This window comes from Marmota marmota, unplaced genomic scaffold (assembly GCF_001458135.2).
Source record: "Marmota marmota marmota unplaced genomic scaffold, marMar, whole genome shotgun sequence".
NCBI lineage: Eukaryota > Metazoa > Chordata > Mammalia > Rodentia > Sciuridae > Marmota > Marmota marmota.
Genome location: NW_026000240.1, coordinates 13,174,701 through 13,189,770, shown reverse-complemented (window position 1 = coordinate 13,189,770; position 15,070 = coordinate 13,174,701). Strand labels below are relative to the sequence as shown.

The 15,070-nt window shown below is 44.2% G+C and overlaps 2 protein-coding genes across 5 annotated transcripts in view; one reads left to right on the top strand and one right to left on the bottom strand.

Annotated features, from left to right (window-relative positions):
- Positions 1-9,362, top strand: part of Ssr3 (signal sequence receptor subunit 3) — a 16,621-nt gene extending 7,259 nt beyond the window's left edge. Inside the window, exons 2-4 of the mRNA XM_015486935.2 lie at positions 1,571-1,669; positions 5,858-5,989; positions 6,940-9,362. Of these exons, the coding sequence (XP_015342421.1) occupies positions 1,571-1,669; positions 5,858-5,989; positions 6,940-7,006 (298 nt within the window). The 3' untranslated portion in view covers positions 7,007-9,362. The remainder of the gene's footprint in view (positions 1-1,570; positions 1,670-5,857; positions 5,990-6,939) is intronic.
- Positions 9,363-10,753: 1,391 nt separating this feature from the next.
- The window catches only part of Kcnab1 (potassium voltage-gated channel subfamily A regulatory beta subunit 1), a 313,546-nt gene continuing 309,229 nt past the window's right edge, over positions 10,754-15,070 (bottom strand). For all 4 annotated transcript variants that reach the window (XM_048793903.1, XM_015486934.2, XM_048793902.1 and 1 more), the window contains one exon: positions 10,754-12,539. In XM_048793903.1, the coding sequence (XP_048649860.1) occupies positions 12,450-12,539 (90 nt within the window). In that variant the 3' untranslated portion in view covers positions 10,754-12,449. The remainder of the gene's footprint in view (positions 12,540-15,070) is intronic.

Sequence of the window (15,070 nt, the reverse complement as noted above, 5' to 3'; positions counted from 1 at the left end):
GGGGGGGGTGGGAAGCACCAAGGATTGAACCCAGGGCCCTTAACCCAGAGCCATATATTTAGCCTTTTTATTTTTTATTTTGAGACAGGGTCTTGCTGAGTTGCTTAGGACCTTGCTAAGTTGTTGAGGCTGACCTCAAACTTATAATCCTGCGTCCCTCATTTGAATCAAATGTATGATATGTCAAGATCATTGTATTGTCATGAGCAACTAATAAAAAAAAAAATCCTGCGTCAGCCTCCTGAGTTGCTGGAATTGCCAGCATGTGCCCACTGTGCCTGGCATGTAGCTAGCAGTTTTTGTCAATGTCAGTTTTTTTTTAATATATATTTGTTTTAGTTGTAATTAGACACAATATCTTTTATTTTATTTATTCATTTTTATGTGGTGCTGAGGATCGAACCAGGGCCTTGCATGTGCTAGGTGAGTGCCCTACTGCTAAGCCACAACCCCAGCCTGTCGATGTCAGTTCTGATTCCATACTTGAGTGAGCTAGAGGTGGAGTCATAGGTGACCCTCAGTTTGTGCTCATCTTATATCCCAGAAATCCTTATGGTTGAATGAAGATTGGAATTGGCCACCTTGAGCGATATTGGCTTTTCTCCTGTGAACTCCGGCTTGGTTTCTCCAGTTTTGTTCCACAACTGACAGATTAAGCACAGCATGGTAGTGGGGAGTTGACTGCTTGACGTTATTGTAGTGGGACTGGTAGTGGATTTTGCCTGTGGTCAGTTATCATTCATATTTTTGATGAGCTAGTTGTTCTTAAGAGAAATATACTATGTTGAATTTAAATGTAATGGTCTATAGGTAGCTGTTTTATTTCAATGTAGTTTAAATTTTACTGACAACCCCTTCTGATGAAACTCATCTGCACATTTATTTTTTGGGTGAGTATACATTAATTTTTCTTGCCTCTGACTTTGTGCTGCAGATTCCTAGCTGAGTCCCTGAGTAACACTAGCGCCCTTTTTTGGCTGACTCAGTATTACCTTTTGGTGTGGTCCTACAACCAGTGGATGATTTAACTAAAAGTGGGATGCTTATTCTCTGACCGTGTTGTATTATTTCTTTTTAAATAAATTGTCCTTTGGAGTAGAATTAAAGCATAACTTTAAGATATTTTAGCTGTTAGTTTCCCTTTGTTTATTAAGTCAAGTTTTTGCTCCTGTAAGTTACTTGGAATTAAAATAATTTATCATTTATTAATGTCTTATGAACTTTGAATAGTTAAATTATAGGTTAAAATAAAATGTGGTTATAATGTTTCATAATTAAATTGTGCTAATAGCATTTGACTTTTGTATTCATATTAAATACCTAAACTTTGGAAAATTCTCTCTTTTAAGCAGAAATCAAAGCACATAACTAGTAAACCACATCTCAGGATTTTCCTGAGCTCAGTCTTGGCCAGTACAATCTAATAAACTTGGAACTTTCTGTCAGTTTATTTTCTTGAAATTAAAGTATCATTCAGTTGCTGATGCCAAGTTGGAGTGGAGTGTTTCTGGGATAGGTGGCGCCCCCCAGCTGGAGCAAGTGGAAACCTTTTTCTCCTTTCTTTTTCCAGAGTAGCTCAGAAGAGGGAGGATGCTGTTTCCAAAGAAGTGACTCGGAAACTCTCGGAAGCTGATAATAGGAAGATGTCTCGAAAGGAGAAGGATGAGAGGTTTGACTTCTTAAGTGTTAGCAGTAACCACAAAAGGGGGTACTTGGGAGAAAATAAGTTGGTGATTTCTGCTTAAGAGAATGTGGACACCGGACTTGTAGCAGCAGCGGAGCTGGGAATGGGAACAGCTGCCTCTGGAGTTTTTATTACACTGGATGTTGTCTTTGAGCTCTGCACAGTTGATTTATTCTCCTGAAGAATGAAGTAGCTACTGTTACCAGCTCCATTTTACACCCGAGGAAGCTGAGGTCCAGAGAACTTGGGTAACTTGCCCAAGGACATAGATGAGTCCTTGTAAATCCATGATAATGCAGGCATCCTGACTGGAGGACGGAAGCTGACTGTTCTTCCGGAATATAGGCAGCTCAGGCTTTGTCCTGTGCAGTGTCTGCCTGTGGTACCTGTGTGGCCTTGAGCACGTCACCTCATCTTAGTCTGAAGGGCTTATAGTGTTCTGTTAGCATTTTGAGGTGGCATTTCTGCGTCTGTGCTTCCCATGGGACATCCAGTTCTTGGATGGAAACTGGGTGTATTGTTTGGGGAAAGAAAGAACCAGGCTTGTCTGCTGTTGTTGGGTGCTCTGCCGGGTTTTTTAGCTGCCCTCCCAATTTTTTCTGCCTGCTGCTCTTAGAAGTCTTGTTCAACAGTCCACCATTTGAGTTGCCCAAGTCCCTGCACAGAGAGTAAACTGAAGAGTTGCCAGATGGTTTGATGGAGTCATGAGCTGGTTGTTTTCATGGATCATAAGTTTTAGTATCAGCAATATGCTTTGTGGGACACAGTTTTTACCACATTTTGCTCCAGAAAGACTTTGTGGGGGTACTTGTGATATTAAAACAAAGTAATAAGTTGGGTGCAGTGGTGCATGCTGTAATTCAAGCAAAAATCAGGAGGCCAAGGCAGGAGGGTTGGGAGTTTGAGGCCAACCCTGGGCAACTTAGGTCCTGTATAAAAATAAAAAGTGGATTGGGGATGTAGATCAGTGGCAAAACACCCCAGGGTTCAATCCCCAGTAACACACACACACACACACACACACACGTACACACGTACACACACAAATTGCCTAAGATCAGAAACCATCTTGAAGTTTAAAGGTGTTTGAAGAAGTGTGGAGTTAGCATTTGAGTTTGAGTGCTGAGCTCAGTTCTGAGCTCCTGAGCTCCCGGGTGTCTGGGGAAGCATCTGAGGTCACACAGCTTTCCTTATCTGATGGGAGCAGCGTGTAAGCCCTTCTGAAAAGAAACTTTCCTGGCACTGAGTCTTGGAAGGACTTTATCAAGTGCATCCTTATTTAAGGCACACTGAGTAACTTAATGAACAATGTCTTCTGCAGTGGTTTTGGAAAGGCACCAGAGCAAAATGAAATGATTACCTCCTGTGATCCTTTACACAGCTGGAGGCACAGGGAGCAGCTGTAATGAGGTCTGGCTGCAGAGCTTTCTGATTGCATGTTTTGCATAGGAATAGAGGGTAGACAATTTAGAGCACTTTCTTTAGAAACCTTTTTGATGAATTATATTGTTTGGAACAGTGTTTCCTACATGGGGGTGCCTGTCATAATTACCCACATTTTAGAATGCCTGTTTCAGCTCTCTTTTGGAGGGGGGTACTGGGGGTTGAACTCAGGGACATTGAACCAAATCCCTAACCCTGTTTTATATTTTAGGGATAGGGTCTCATTGAGTTGCTTAGCACCTTGATTTTGCTGAGGCTGGTTCAGAACTCATGATCCTCCTGTCTCAGCCTCCTGAGCTGCTTACAGACATGTGCCACTGCACCTGCAGTTATAGCTCTTTTAAGGTTTGGGTAATGGATGTCGCAAAATAGGTCTCTTCTGCCTGCTGTAGAATTGCCTGGTTGGTCTGGTACTTGTTCTTTTTCCTGGGACATACCTTGAAATTTTCCTCATATAGCATTCGGGTAGTCTTTAGTAGTCGACCAGAGTTGGAATTGGGAGTGAGAACTCTGGTGTTTGCTGGATTAAGTATTTAAAAGTAGGGCGAGGTGAAGGTTCTGTGGATGTGTGAATTTCTCTCTATCATCAGGAGAAATTTGTCCTCTTAGTATTTCTCTCACCAAATCCACAGTGGAACAGCCTCACCCCAGTCTGTATTCAAGATTGACACTGATGGCTGGGACCAGAGACTGGTGAGTTGTCTGTGAGGGCAAATGGCTTCCAAGAGGTTTGATCTAAGAGAAGGTTTCTCAGCTCTTTACCTAGATGTGTGTCTTCCCGATCTCCCTTGATAGTCATTTGGAGTCTGTACTCCCTGCCCCTTTTTAAAATATCCATTTGTCCAATGGTGGAAATAAGCAGAGAGGAGTTGGAGATTCATTAACATTTGTTCCAGATGTGAGTGTTATTTTTTTGGTTTATCTGTCATTTAGCATTATTTGATTATAGTAGTTGCTGTTTGTTCTCAACTTTTCTCTTGTAGGACTGTCTCCTGGGAAATATTCTCTCAAGCTGGATTCCTCCCAGGGAAGCTTTGATAGAACATTGGCAGTGAGGGTGTTTGGGGGTTTACATTTTTTTTAATGTAATACCCATTACATGGGTGGACCATGTCAAGGTGCTGACGTGTGTACGCTGATTTGAGCGGGTGGCAGCCAGGTGACCTCATGGAAGGCAGTTCTGATTCAGGACTGGCAGGAAGGAGTCAGGGGAAATGCTGTCGGGCTGGCGGCCTGCGGGGCCTGTCTCCAGAGGGTTCTGCCAGAGTTGAGGGTGGATGTGTTAGGGCTGGGATTTCTGCACCGGGTGGCATGGACTCTGTGTCTTGCAAAGCTTGATTTTGTTGTACTAGTGTAAGAATGGTTAAAATAGATTTCCTCCAATTTCAAGTCAAATGCTTTCAAATTTCATGTGAAATCAGAAGGGGTATTTGGGTTAGTGGCTGCACTTAAAGTCCTTTCCTGGGGCTGGGGTTGTGGCTCAGTGGTAGAGTGCTCACCTAACATGCATGAGGAACTGGGTTCTATCCTTAGCACCAATAAATGTAAAATAAAGACATTGTGTCCACCTAAGACTTAAGAATAAATATTTTTTAAAAAAGTCCTTTCTTTCCCCCAGACTTAAGAGTATATTGAAAATTAAGTTGAGTGTATCCATAAAATCAGGGAAATATGGAGTCTGTGTCAGAGACTGCACATTTTTCTTAGATGAGGCTAAGGTGGTGACACCCTTCGTGTAGCCCTTCACAGCCAGGCTGGCTGACCTCAGATTAGAACACTTGATGAATAAGTTGCGTCAGTTGCCAGGATGCCAGCCTTGGAGTTTGTTGTCCTGAGGGTGGGGGTGTGTGGGAATGAGTCATCTGCCTCCACGGAGGGGGATTCTTTTTTGGGGACAAAACGTCTATAGCAGTGGCTTTCAATATTTTAAATAATGATCCACAGTGAAAACAGTATATTTTTAAAAACTGCTTTAAAAAGTTTAATCAAATCAAAAGGAATCAAGTCTGCCTTATTCAGAGGTGCCCTGGACCTTCCTCTTGCCTGTGTGAATGGGTAAAAGAAAAGGCTGATAAAGTGCTGGTGCATTAGGAAGATGATATAGCAGAGAAAGGAAAATAAGGGGCTGGGTTAGAGCGCTCGCCTAGTGAGCGTGAGGCCCTGGATCCCATCCTCAGCACCACATAAAAATGAAATAAAGATATTGTGTCCACTTACAACTAAAATATAAATATTAAAAAAAGAAAAAGTAAAACAAAAAGTAAAAGGGTTTTTATAGAAGTTTAAAAAGTCCCCTTGTGGATCAAGCAGATTATTTGCATTAAGTAATGATGGCTGACGATGGCCCGCTGTACTTGGTGTTTCCTTCTTTAAGTGGAAATTGAAGGCTGAGAGCCACAGGCCAGCAGCCTAGGAGCTCCCTGAGCCATGAGGTGTAGGTGGAGCCTTGGGAAAGGGGCCCTCTTGGGTGTGGGTGGGGTCCTGCCAGCTGCAGTTTTCACCCCTTCCTCTCTGTCCCTGGTGGCCTGGGAGGAACGGAACACCCAGCACCGGCAGTAAGAGAGCTAGAAGTCTTGGGATAAAGGTGATGATTCTGTGCTTAACATTGTAAACGGGTTCTCAGCCCTGAGCACATTGGGAGCAACGTACTGACAGTGATTGGGAGCTACATAGTGTTTGAAGTTCTGGATCCTGCTTACAAACTGGTCTGACTTGTTTCTGTGTCTCTAGAATCTTGTGGAAGAAGAATGAAGTTGCCGACTATGAAGCTACAACATTTTCCATCTTCTATAACAACACTCTGTTCCTGGTCTTGGTCATTGTTGCCTCCTTCTTCATTCTGAAGAACTTCAACCCCACAGTGTATCCTTTAGAAGCCTGGAAACAGGAGCTGGTTTTTGTTTTGACTTGTCTGGGTATTTTAGTGGGAAGAAAAACTGCTCTGGGAGTCAGTCCATTAAGTAGCACTGACTTTAGGCAGGTTTCTGGACACTTCAAAGAACAGTTTTTGGTTTGATTAAAAAAATTTTTAAGTTTGTATGATAAACAAGATTTGCAAAGCAGACTACTTCCACTGGGTATGTAATGATGTATACCTGCCTACTTAAGAAATTCCAAGGAGGCAGAACAAACTTGCCTTCTTGGGTAGCTTTTATCATCGTTCTTTGGGAGTGGAGACTGGGTGGATAGCTGGTAGTTACAGGGGCACAAATTGTCATCTTATTACTGTTTCAAGCTGCTTTTAAATTGAGCTGAGCTTGTGGGCAAGAATCTTGTCCTTTGTTCAGATAACTTATTGGAGGTGTTGTCCAGGAACACACAGCCAGGCTTTGCCGGTCTGGGCTTGTGGTGGAGAAGATGAGGCCTCTCCAGCTTGTACCTTCTGGGAAGACTGGAGTGGACCTCAGACTGAGTGGCGGTGAACTTTCAAACCCCCTGCTTTGCCAGCTGCAGCCAGTGTCCTGGTTGGCAGGAGGTTCCCCTTCTTTGCTGTTGGGTGGGGTCAGGTCCCTCCTGCATGTTCTTCCATCAGTTCTCATGAGGGTGAAGTAGGATTCAGATGGGTTCTTGTGGTCATGTGTTCTAGGTTCATCTCTGTTTAGTTTTAAAAATGGAAACATTCCCTGTGAATGTTTTACATTCTCTAGAGCCTCCCGTCTTGTAAGTTGGGTTTATAGATAATGGGGCTGCATGTCATTGAGATTCTACTGGGTTTCAGGAGGGAAGCAGTGTGTTCTAAAGGAATGGGCTTTAGTTTTGTTGAAAAACTAACTTTGGGTTCTTAACTTTTCCTTAACACTAAATTCTCACAGGAACTACATTTTGTCCATAAGTGCTTCGTCAGGACTCATCGCCCTCCTGTCTACTGGTTCCAAGTAGACATGTCAGCTTAGCCCCCTGGCTTTGTGTTGATGGGTGGCCTGTGGCATGTGGAAAAGCAGCAGGGTGGTCGGGGTGGGAGACACACAAGACGTTTTTATAGTCTGGAATTTGAGGGTTTAAAAAAATGCAACAGAATGTAATTGAGTGTTTGTTTATTGGCTCTTTTTGACAGATTGTTGAAATTAAATGAATTGAAAGGGAAACTCAGAGTACCAGGACATTTATTAAAAGGCGAGAAGTCTTGCAATGTGCTATAATCTCGAGGAGAAAATAACTCGTTTCCTTGATCCATCAGAGGTCACACTAACCTGGGCCGAACTGTTGTTATTTATAATGGTAGCAAGAAGTTAATAACTGGTTCTCTGTGTTCCAGGCACAACATTACAACTTTTTTTGAACCATAAATATCAGAATGAATCCTCAGGGGATTAAATAGAAGCCTCATGTTTATGAGTCTCTGGACTTGTGATTTGTAAGAACTCAAAGTTTAAAACATGATTTCTCCAGCTTGGAGAAGAGAAGCGTGTGGAAAAGTTTCTTTTTTTTCTTCTGTAAGAAAGGCAGCCAAGGTAGCAACCTAAGAATAGTGTCCAGGTCCACAAGAGCTGTAAAGTGCTGCTGGGCTTATGACCTGGCCCTGGTGGCCAGGAGTCAGCTTGACCCTACCATGTTGGTGACCTGTGCAGCCACTGGGTCAAGGTTCTGCTAGACCAGGATCTCATGCCCCTGGGTTGAGGTTGAGTAAGAGGGAGGCCTGTCCTGTACAGCGTCAGGTAAGGGACCTGAGTCATGCTTGTTACGCTTGTGAACCTGGTTCTGGAATGCTGAGGACTCCACGAGGAGGTGACAGTGGTGAATGCTTGTCAGCAGTTTTTCATGAGGGCTTTCCTCGGTTGACCCGCTAGTTCACAGCTTCCTGTTGATTGTGATCACATAATGGTTTCTTCAGGTCTTGGGGGTTTAGCTGAGAGCGGGCTCTATTTTTTGCCAGAATATGTACAGATATTATCATTTTCTGTTTGTGCTATGACTTGAAAAAGTTTGGGAATCTCTTTATTACTCATGATATTGGTTTCATATAGTTATTAGCTTTTGACTATATCCAGTAATTTCCTACAAGGAATACCTCAAGGAAGGGAAATATATTCCTGATCTTCAGTGTCCACTTTTAAATTTAAGGTGAACATTATCAGCTGGTTGTGATGCACATTCCCAGCCACTCGGGTGGGTGACTGAGGCAGGAGGATTTTAAGTTGGAGGCCAGACTGGGCAATTTAGTGAGACCCTGTCTCAAAAATTAAAAGGGATGTAGGTATAGCTCAGTGGTAGAGCCCTTTTAGCCTGCATGAGGCCCTGGGTTCAGTCAACAGCACCATCTTACTTGAATGCTATTGGATGTATGGGTGGGCTGCATCTGGAACGTAGAGGGAAGATGGGCAGGCCAGCTCGGCACAGTGGTCCTCCCCATCCTCTGCGTTGAGGGTGCTCCTGGACGTTTGCAGATCTTCATTCTGCTGCATTATTACCTGAGTGCTGTTGCTGGAGGGGGTGGAGTGAATGGACAAGTCGGAAGACATTTGCCACAGGATTAGGTGACACATAAGAGGCTCATTTTTATTGTTCTCTCATTTTACTCTAAGGCTGATTAAAAAGCAGTCAGAGTGTGGGGCATGGAGTCTTGAGTACCACTCCATCTGCTTGCTTGGCCAAAGGAGTCTTCGGAAACCAGAGCTGCACACACTTTTCAGATGGGGCAAAAACCTACCTCTAGAGGGCAGTGTCTGTGTTGTGGGGACAGTTGCCACCTTTCCTGCTGCCTAGCTGAGAGGGCTGGGGGAATAGGACTCAGCCCAGTATCTTAAGACTCTTGGATTAATGAGCCAAAAATGTGTGGGATAGCAAGCAAATGAGACTCTCTTCCGACCCAAATGCCCTCATAGCAGCCTTTGTATCTAGTTGTGATGACGTTTGCTGACTTTCCATACTGCTTGATGAGTTTCTGTGCCCAGATGACATATTCATACTTGAGCTGTTCCATCAAGGATTTACTGACCTAGCACTTTCGGGAAATGCAGAGCCTTTCGTTGTCAAAAAGAGCTGTGTGGCAATTGGAATTGTGATGTGCTAAATCATATTTAAATAGTAAAATCTGCTGCAGAATTTTTATCTTAAAAAGCCTCTGTATCAACACCAGTAGAATAAAAGGGTTTCTGCTGTAATTGGGATTCAAAGTAATTATATTCTGTTTTTTTACACTTGTGATAGATAAAACTTAAGATTGTTAAACATTTTTATTTCCCTATTTTTAGTTTCATCATTTACAACTTAATAAAAATTGTGGATTGCAATTTGAGATCGTCATATTTGGTGTATTATTGCAAGTTGGACAGGATAATTTGAAATAAGGTTTGAAGTTAACTAAAATATGGAGGTTGAATTTATTCAAAATTCTTACCAAAAGTCTTGCTTAGATGTACAATTAAACTTTGCTTTTTAAAATCTGTGTTTTCCCTAGATTTTTTTATATGATCCCTATGAGTAAGTACATCATCTTAATTACATTATTTCTCATTAGTGGTCATTTTAATTTCCCACATGGGTGACCTGCCTTTTCTTGGTTACTGACTGGATGACTGCGTGGGCGGACGGAGCACATCACAGTGACAGTGGTGTCTGCCTGCTGCCGGGTGCCCGTTGCACCTTGCTACTTTATTTCTGAATATAAGTTGTAGGCTCCATGTTTCTGGACAACAAGGAAGACACACACACACCCATGGATGGATCTGGGCGCTAAGGGCTTGTGGACTGGTAGTTAACGGAGGGTCTTCTGACTATAGGTAGACTTTCAGGAGGTGTTAGAGACCAGCTTCTCATTGGCCTTCGCAGGTTTCCCTTGCACCTCTTGGACTTCTTCGTCTTAGCTAATTCCGGAATTTGGATTCATATTCAAGCATTTTGAATTTAAAAATAGTCATATAAAATTACTTTTACATAAAACTTAAAGTTTAAAGGAAAAAATGATTCTTAAGGAGCATTGGACACAGTGTGTAGGCTCTGGGCCTGGGGCTGCCACCAATGGGCTGTGTCTTGGTGGCTCCATTCATCTCCTGGTCAGAGGTGACGTCACAGAGCGCCATTGTTCTCAAAAAGTTGCCATCTACCTCTTGACTTTGCCACTCTGTTCAGGAGATGGAGTGTGTGTTCCCGAGACGGGAAGCCAGGCACACGATGTATCGTTTCATTTCTCCTGCTAGAGATTTCAGTGTAGGGATTGCTGCTACCCAGGTGACCTTGCAGCTTTTCAGAATATGTTCTCTGTCAGAGAATTCTTTCCAGAAGAGAGAAAAGGAAAAAAAAAAATGAAAGTATTTGGAATTCTTCCTTAGGGATCTAGCTGAAATGTGTTATCGGCAGTACTGACCTTAGCAGATGACTTGGATATAAAGAGCATGGCTGTTCTGCAGCTCAGCAGTAATGTTTACATTTGGTTTTGATTTGCAGTTCCTTCTAGGTGGGCTGGAGAGCTAGCTCTAATCTAGACCCTGTGGGAAACCAGCCATGTCCCCCGTGCAGGAGAGGACAGTTTGGGTTAAGCCTCAGTCTTCTCTGACCACTTCAGTTGCAGCTTGACTGACAACATAATTTATTTAGGTGATGATTGCCAATTTTAAGGTGACATTTCACATGTACTTTATATATATGAAGAACATACCTATCTATAATGAAAGATCAGATGAAAACTTGTGAATTGCACACAATGCTTTTATTAATCTAAGCAATAGGTTAAACTGCGTTTCCCATCAGCACTCGGCTCGTTTACACATGCAATGGTTCACTGGATAGACTACACAATGAACAACTGGGAAAATAATCCATTTCCATCCTTCATGTGGTGTTCACAGGCAAAAACTCCAGACTGCTTATGAAACTACAGGCAGTAGTAATGAAAAAAGTATTTTTTGGTGTCTTCGCTAACATTTTAAGATTTAGAACTTGACCATGAAATACATATTTGGAAATGATAGAAAATAGTATTTTAGGATGATGCCTTTTTTTTCCCTGTAAATCTCAAAGTGATTTCTATATGGGAACAGATGTGTAGATGGTTAAAGAACCACATGTGTGTTGTCCCCTTATCCTCTCACCTCTTTTTTTTTTTTTTTTTTTTTTGCAGTACTGGAAGTTGAACTCAGTGCCTCATACATGCTAGGCAAGTGCTCTACCCCTGAGTTAACCCCCCAGCCCGGTTTTCTTCCCTTTTAAAAGATGTCCACACATCCTATTCTTAGTTTTTCTCAAGTGGGTGTTAATGGTAAGGAGCAATTAGTGGCCAGGCTGGATGTAGCTCAGATTCTGAGTGCAGAAAGGCTCAGCCCCTTTGATCCGTGCATAGAGCTCTCATGCATAAAGTGAGGTGCTTATAATGTGGTTCTGTTTGTTTTCCGCTGGGCAGGTTAATTTCACCCAGCATGTTCTGAGGTGACATAAGGTTTTTCAAAAAGCCTGTGATTTACTTATAACTCCTCAAAAATACCAAGATGTAAAATCCCAGTGCTAAACAGTGAACATTTGCCTTTCTGGGTATTTTACAGATTCACTTAGAAAACTGAGCATGTGTATATTTATTTTTGAAGCCTAAATATTTATACTTGAAGTTGTGCCTATAAGCAATTGAAAGTATAAAGCAGGTTTTAATAAAATGTGTAGAAAATGAACATGTAATCGCAGATACATTTTATTCAAAGCTGTTTCCCTAGCAGTGTATCCCTCCCTTTCATAGATTCGCCACACCGTCTGGTTAAAGAGTGTGGCACTCACCTTCCCACCGTCTCTACGGGTGAATGGACATAACATTAGAATTCTAGTAGACACGTTGGATAAACTAGTACAGATCCAGGCTACAATAAATATTTAAAAGATAATGGAAGCAAATGCTTAGAACTTTTTGTTATGACAAGTGAAATAAAACTTGCTCATATCAATATGAAGTGAGGAATAAATGTAAAATTGTTTCTGCTTTTTCTCCCAAGCAAGACTTCTGACTGAAGATCTCCTGATTCTTATGCAATTCAGTTGCACCTGGATTGTTTTCTCTTGAAAAAATATACCTGTATAGCCTTCTTTAAGTTAGCAAATGCCCGAGGGCGATACATAATTTTCCCCAGTACTCTTTCCATGGCCTAAGCAGGAGGCGGAGAAGCAGTGCAGGGGCAGGGACTTCAGTCCTAGGTAAGAAAATAGAATGGATTTTCTTGGTTGTGAGTTTTCTCATGTGCTTGGAATTCAGGTGCACAGTGGCAGCGACAGCAGACACCTCAATCCAGGGAATCTAGAGGTTGAGCAGCGGGCTGCTAAGTGGTTCAGAAGAGTGGCTAGGAACTTCTGTACAGGGTACAGACTGTGATGTGACCCATGCAGCTTCTGTGGCTCATGCATTGCCTTAGGATCTATAGTCCTTTTTGCTGTAGGGCTTGTTGCGCAGTATGTTATCAATCTCATTGACCACGTGTGACGTCATCTTTGGGAGAACCTGGGAGCAGGGGAAGATGTACAAAGGACGCGGTTAGGACTGGTGAGCATCTGTTTTGTGCTTGGTGCTGAGCAGAGTCATGTGGACTGGCATAGGTTCATAACCAAGCCCTCTGCTGCACCAAGCTCCTTAAGATTGGGTCCCATTTATTGACTGAGAGTGAAGGCTCATGGGAATAGAGGGCAGCTCTGTCCAGTAATAACGTGAGCATGGGTATGTTTTCTAGTGACTGCCTTAAAGTAAAAAAGTTGAAATTAATACATTTTTTTACTCCTTTGTACCACAGTAGTACTATTTCAACATGAAATCATGTAGAAAAATAAGATACCTTGTTTTGGGGGGTACTCTGCCCTTCAGATCCTGGGAACATTTTACACTTAGAGCAGATGTGCATTTGGACTCGTCACCTCACCTTTCTTAAACTCAATAGCCACCGTGGCTGGAGGCTCCTGTGGTGGACAGCACTGCCTAGAGACAGGAAGGGCTCCTCCAGCTAGTGTTTGGAGCCCTGGTGAAGGATGCCAGGGCTGACGGGCATCCTAGGAGGATGGAAGAGCACGGCAAAGTGGAGTGGAAAGACAGACAGCCGGTGGTGGCGGGTGGGAAGGTAGAAACAGGAGTGGGAAGTGGGTCAGAGCACCATTCTAAGGAGTAGGGATTTTACCCCCAGGGCAGTGTGTAACCTCTCCTGGGGCTTCTGGCTTGGGAGGGACCTGGTCAGACACTGGAGGTGGTTTGAGGAGTAAGTTGGAGGAGACCAACGGGGGATGATAAGACAGTGGCAGGGGAGCAGATCTCAGAGGCTCAGGATGGTGTGGGTTTGAGACTGACTGGAAGGAGTTTGGTGCAGATGGATGAGACTGGCACCAAAGGAGAATTCAGGGAATAAGAAGTTAGGCAGGGTGTGTTGAGGTAGGAAGTGACTCATGGGCAGCTTGGGACCTTTGCCGGACTGGAGTGGAGGACGGATGGCTATTCACACGGTGGCGCACTGAACCCCAGGGAGAGCCAAGCTTGCGCAGGGCCAGCGTTTACCATGAGAAGTGGGCCGAGGACACTCACAACCCCAGGACAAGGAACACAGACTGACCCCTGCCGGGATGGTCTGACCCTTCGTGGAGACGTGGTGGAAAGGCCACTGTGCCGGCCGGTCTGAGGTTTGGCCTCAGCCTTCCTTTGCGCCATCCTGCTGGCCAAGGTGACCTTGTCTCCACTCGCCTGTCCTCAGCGGCCTTAGGGTTTGGCCGAGACTGAAACTGTTGCTTCTGGTTAACGTTTTCCTGTCCAAAGCGAAGGAGTCTGGTTTCCCAGCAGCCCTGGAGCCTCCGAGGCTTTTAACACTCCAGTGTGTGATTTTAGAAGTGAGATTCCAATGGACTGAAACTTAGAAATTGGATTTTTGGGAAGTTTTGTGTCTAAAATGGCTGTGGGCTAGCCACATGAGGAAGAAATAACTCTTCATTTGTTATACCAAGATTCATTTCAGATAGAAAAATAAATTTAAATGTCAAAAAAGAACCATAGAAGTATGTGGGTAAGACACAAAAATATATATTTATAGTTTTATAAGACTAAAATTTTGAAGAGGAGCTATACTTTAAGAATTTTATATGAGATCACCAGGGTGTTTTTTTTTTTTTGCCAGCAAACAGTTTACAGCATCTCAAACTGCTGTTTGGTTTGACAGCCATTCAGGCTGGCAGTCTGCCCTGGCATTAACTGGAGTGAGGGAGGTGGGGCTGTCACTGCTGTGGCTGGGGACCAGGGCAGGCCTCCCAGGCCCAGGGGCCTGAATGTGGACCTTGGGTGGATAGGCTTTTGCTGGGCAAGGGTGGTGGTCACTGTGGAGAAAGAGGACTCACCGCTTTCTGGGGAGCAAAGTGCTTCCTAGAGGCTGGAGAAGGCCCCAAGGAGGGTGTGGACAGTGTGGTGGGGCCATGAGGCCTGGATGTGGGGGCCTGGCTGCCCAGGCCTTGGGGTGCAATTCTGTCTACCTCAGGTGGGAGTGGGGAGGCCGGGAACCTGGGCAGGAAGCTGTGCTGTCTCCATTCTCCCACCTGCGGAGGCGCTATTTATTTCTCCCCTCCACTTTGGCACACCTAGGCCCATTCCAACCTTTGGAGCAGCTCGCCTTCCCGGCCTACTGGAGATTGCCTCTCCCTGAAGCTGGCAGCGGCTGGCACGCCATGCTTTCCACCCTGCAGCCAGTCCTGCTTCTCGGGCACATGCAGTGCAGGGGGCCGGGTGGTGGGTAGGAAGGGTGGGTTGGCAAGCCTTTGAGCACAGCAGCCCCGTCCTGCTACTGGGCAGAGCTGTGCTGAGAGGAAGCACTTTGGGAAGAAGAATAGCTGGGAATGTGCCCCCTCCCCCACTGCCTGGCACGGTCCTGCAGCCTTCAAACCTCAGCCAAGCTCTGGGATGGAATGTCACCCTCTGTTAACATGACAAGGAACCTAATTCCTTCCTCCATGTTGTCTTTCCTAAACCTGGGGGATCATCCCCTCTCCCCTCCCTCTCGCCCCTTCTTTGTT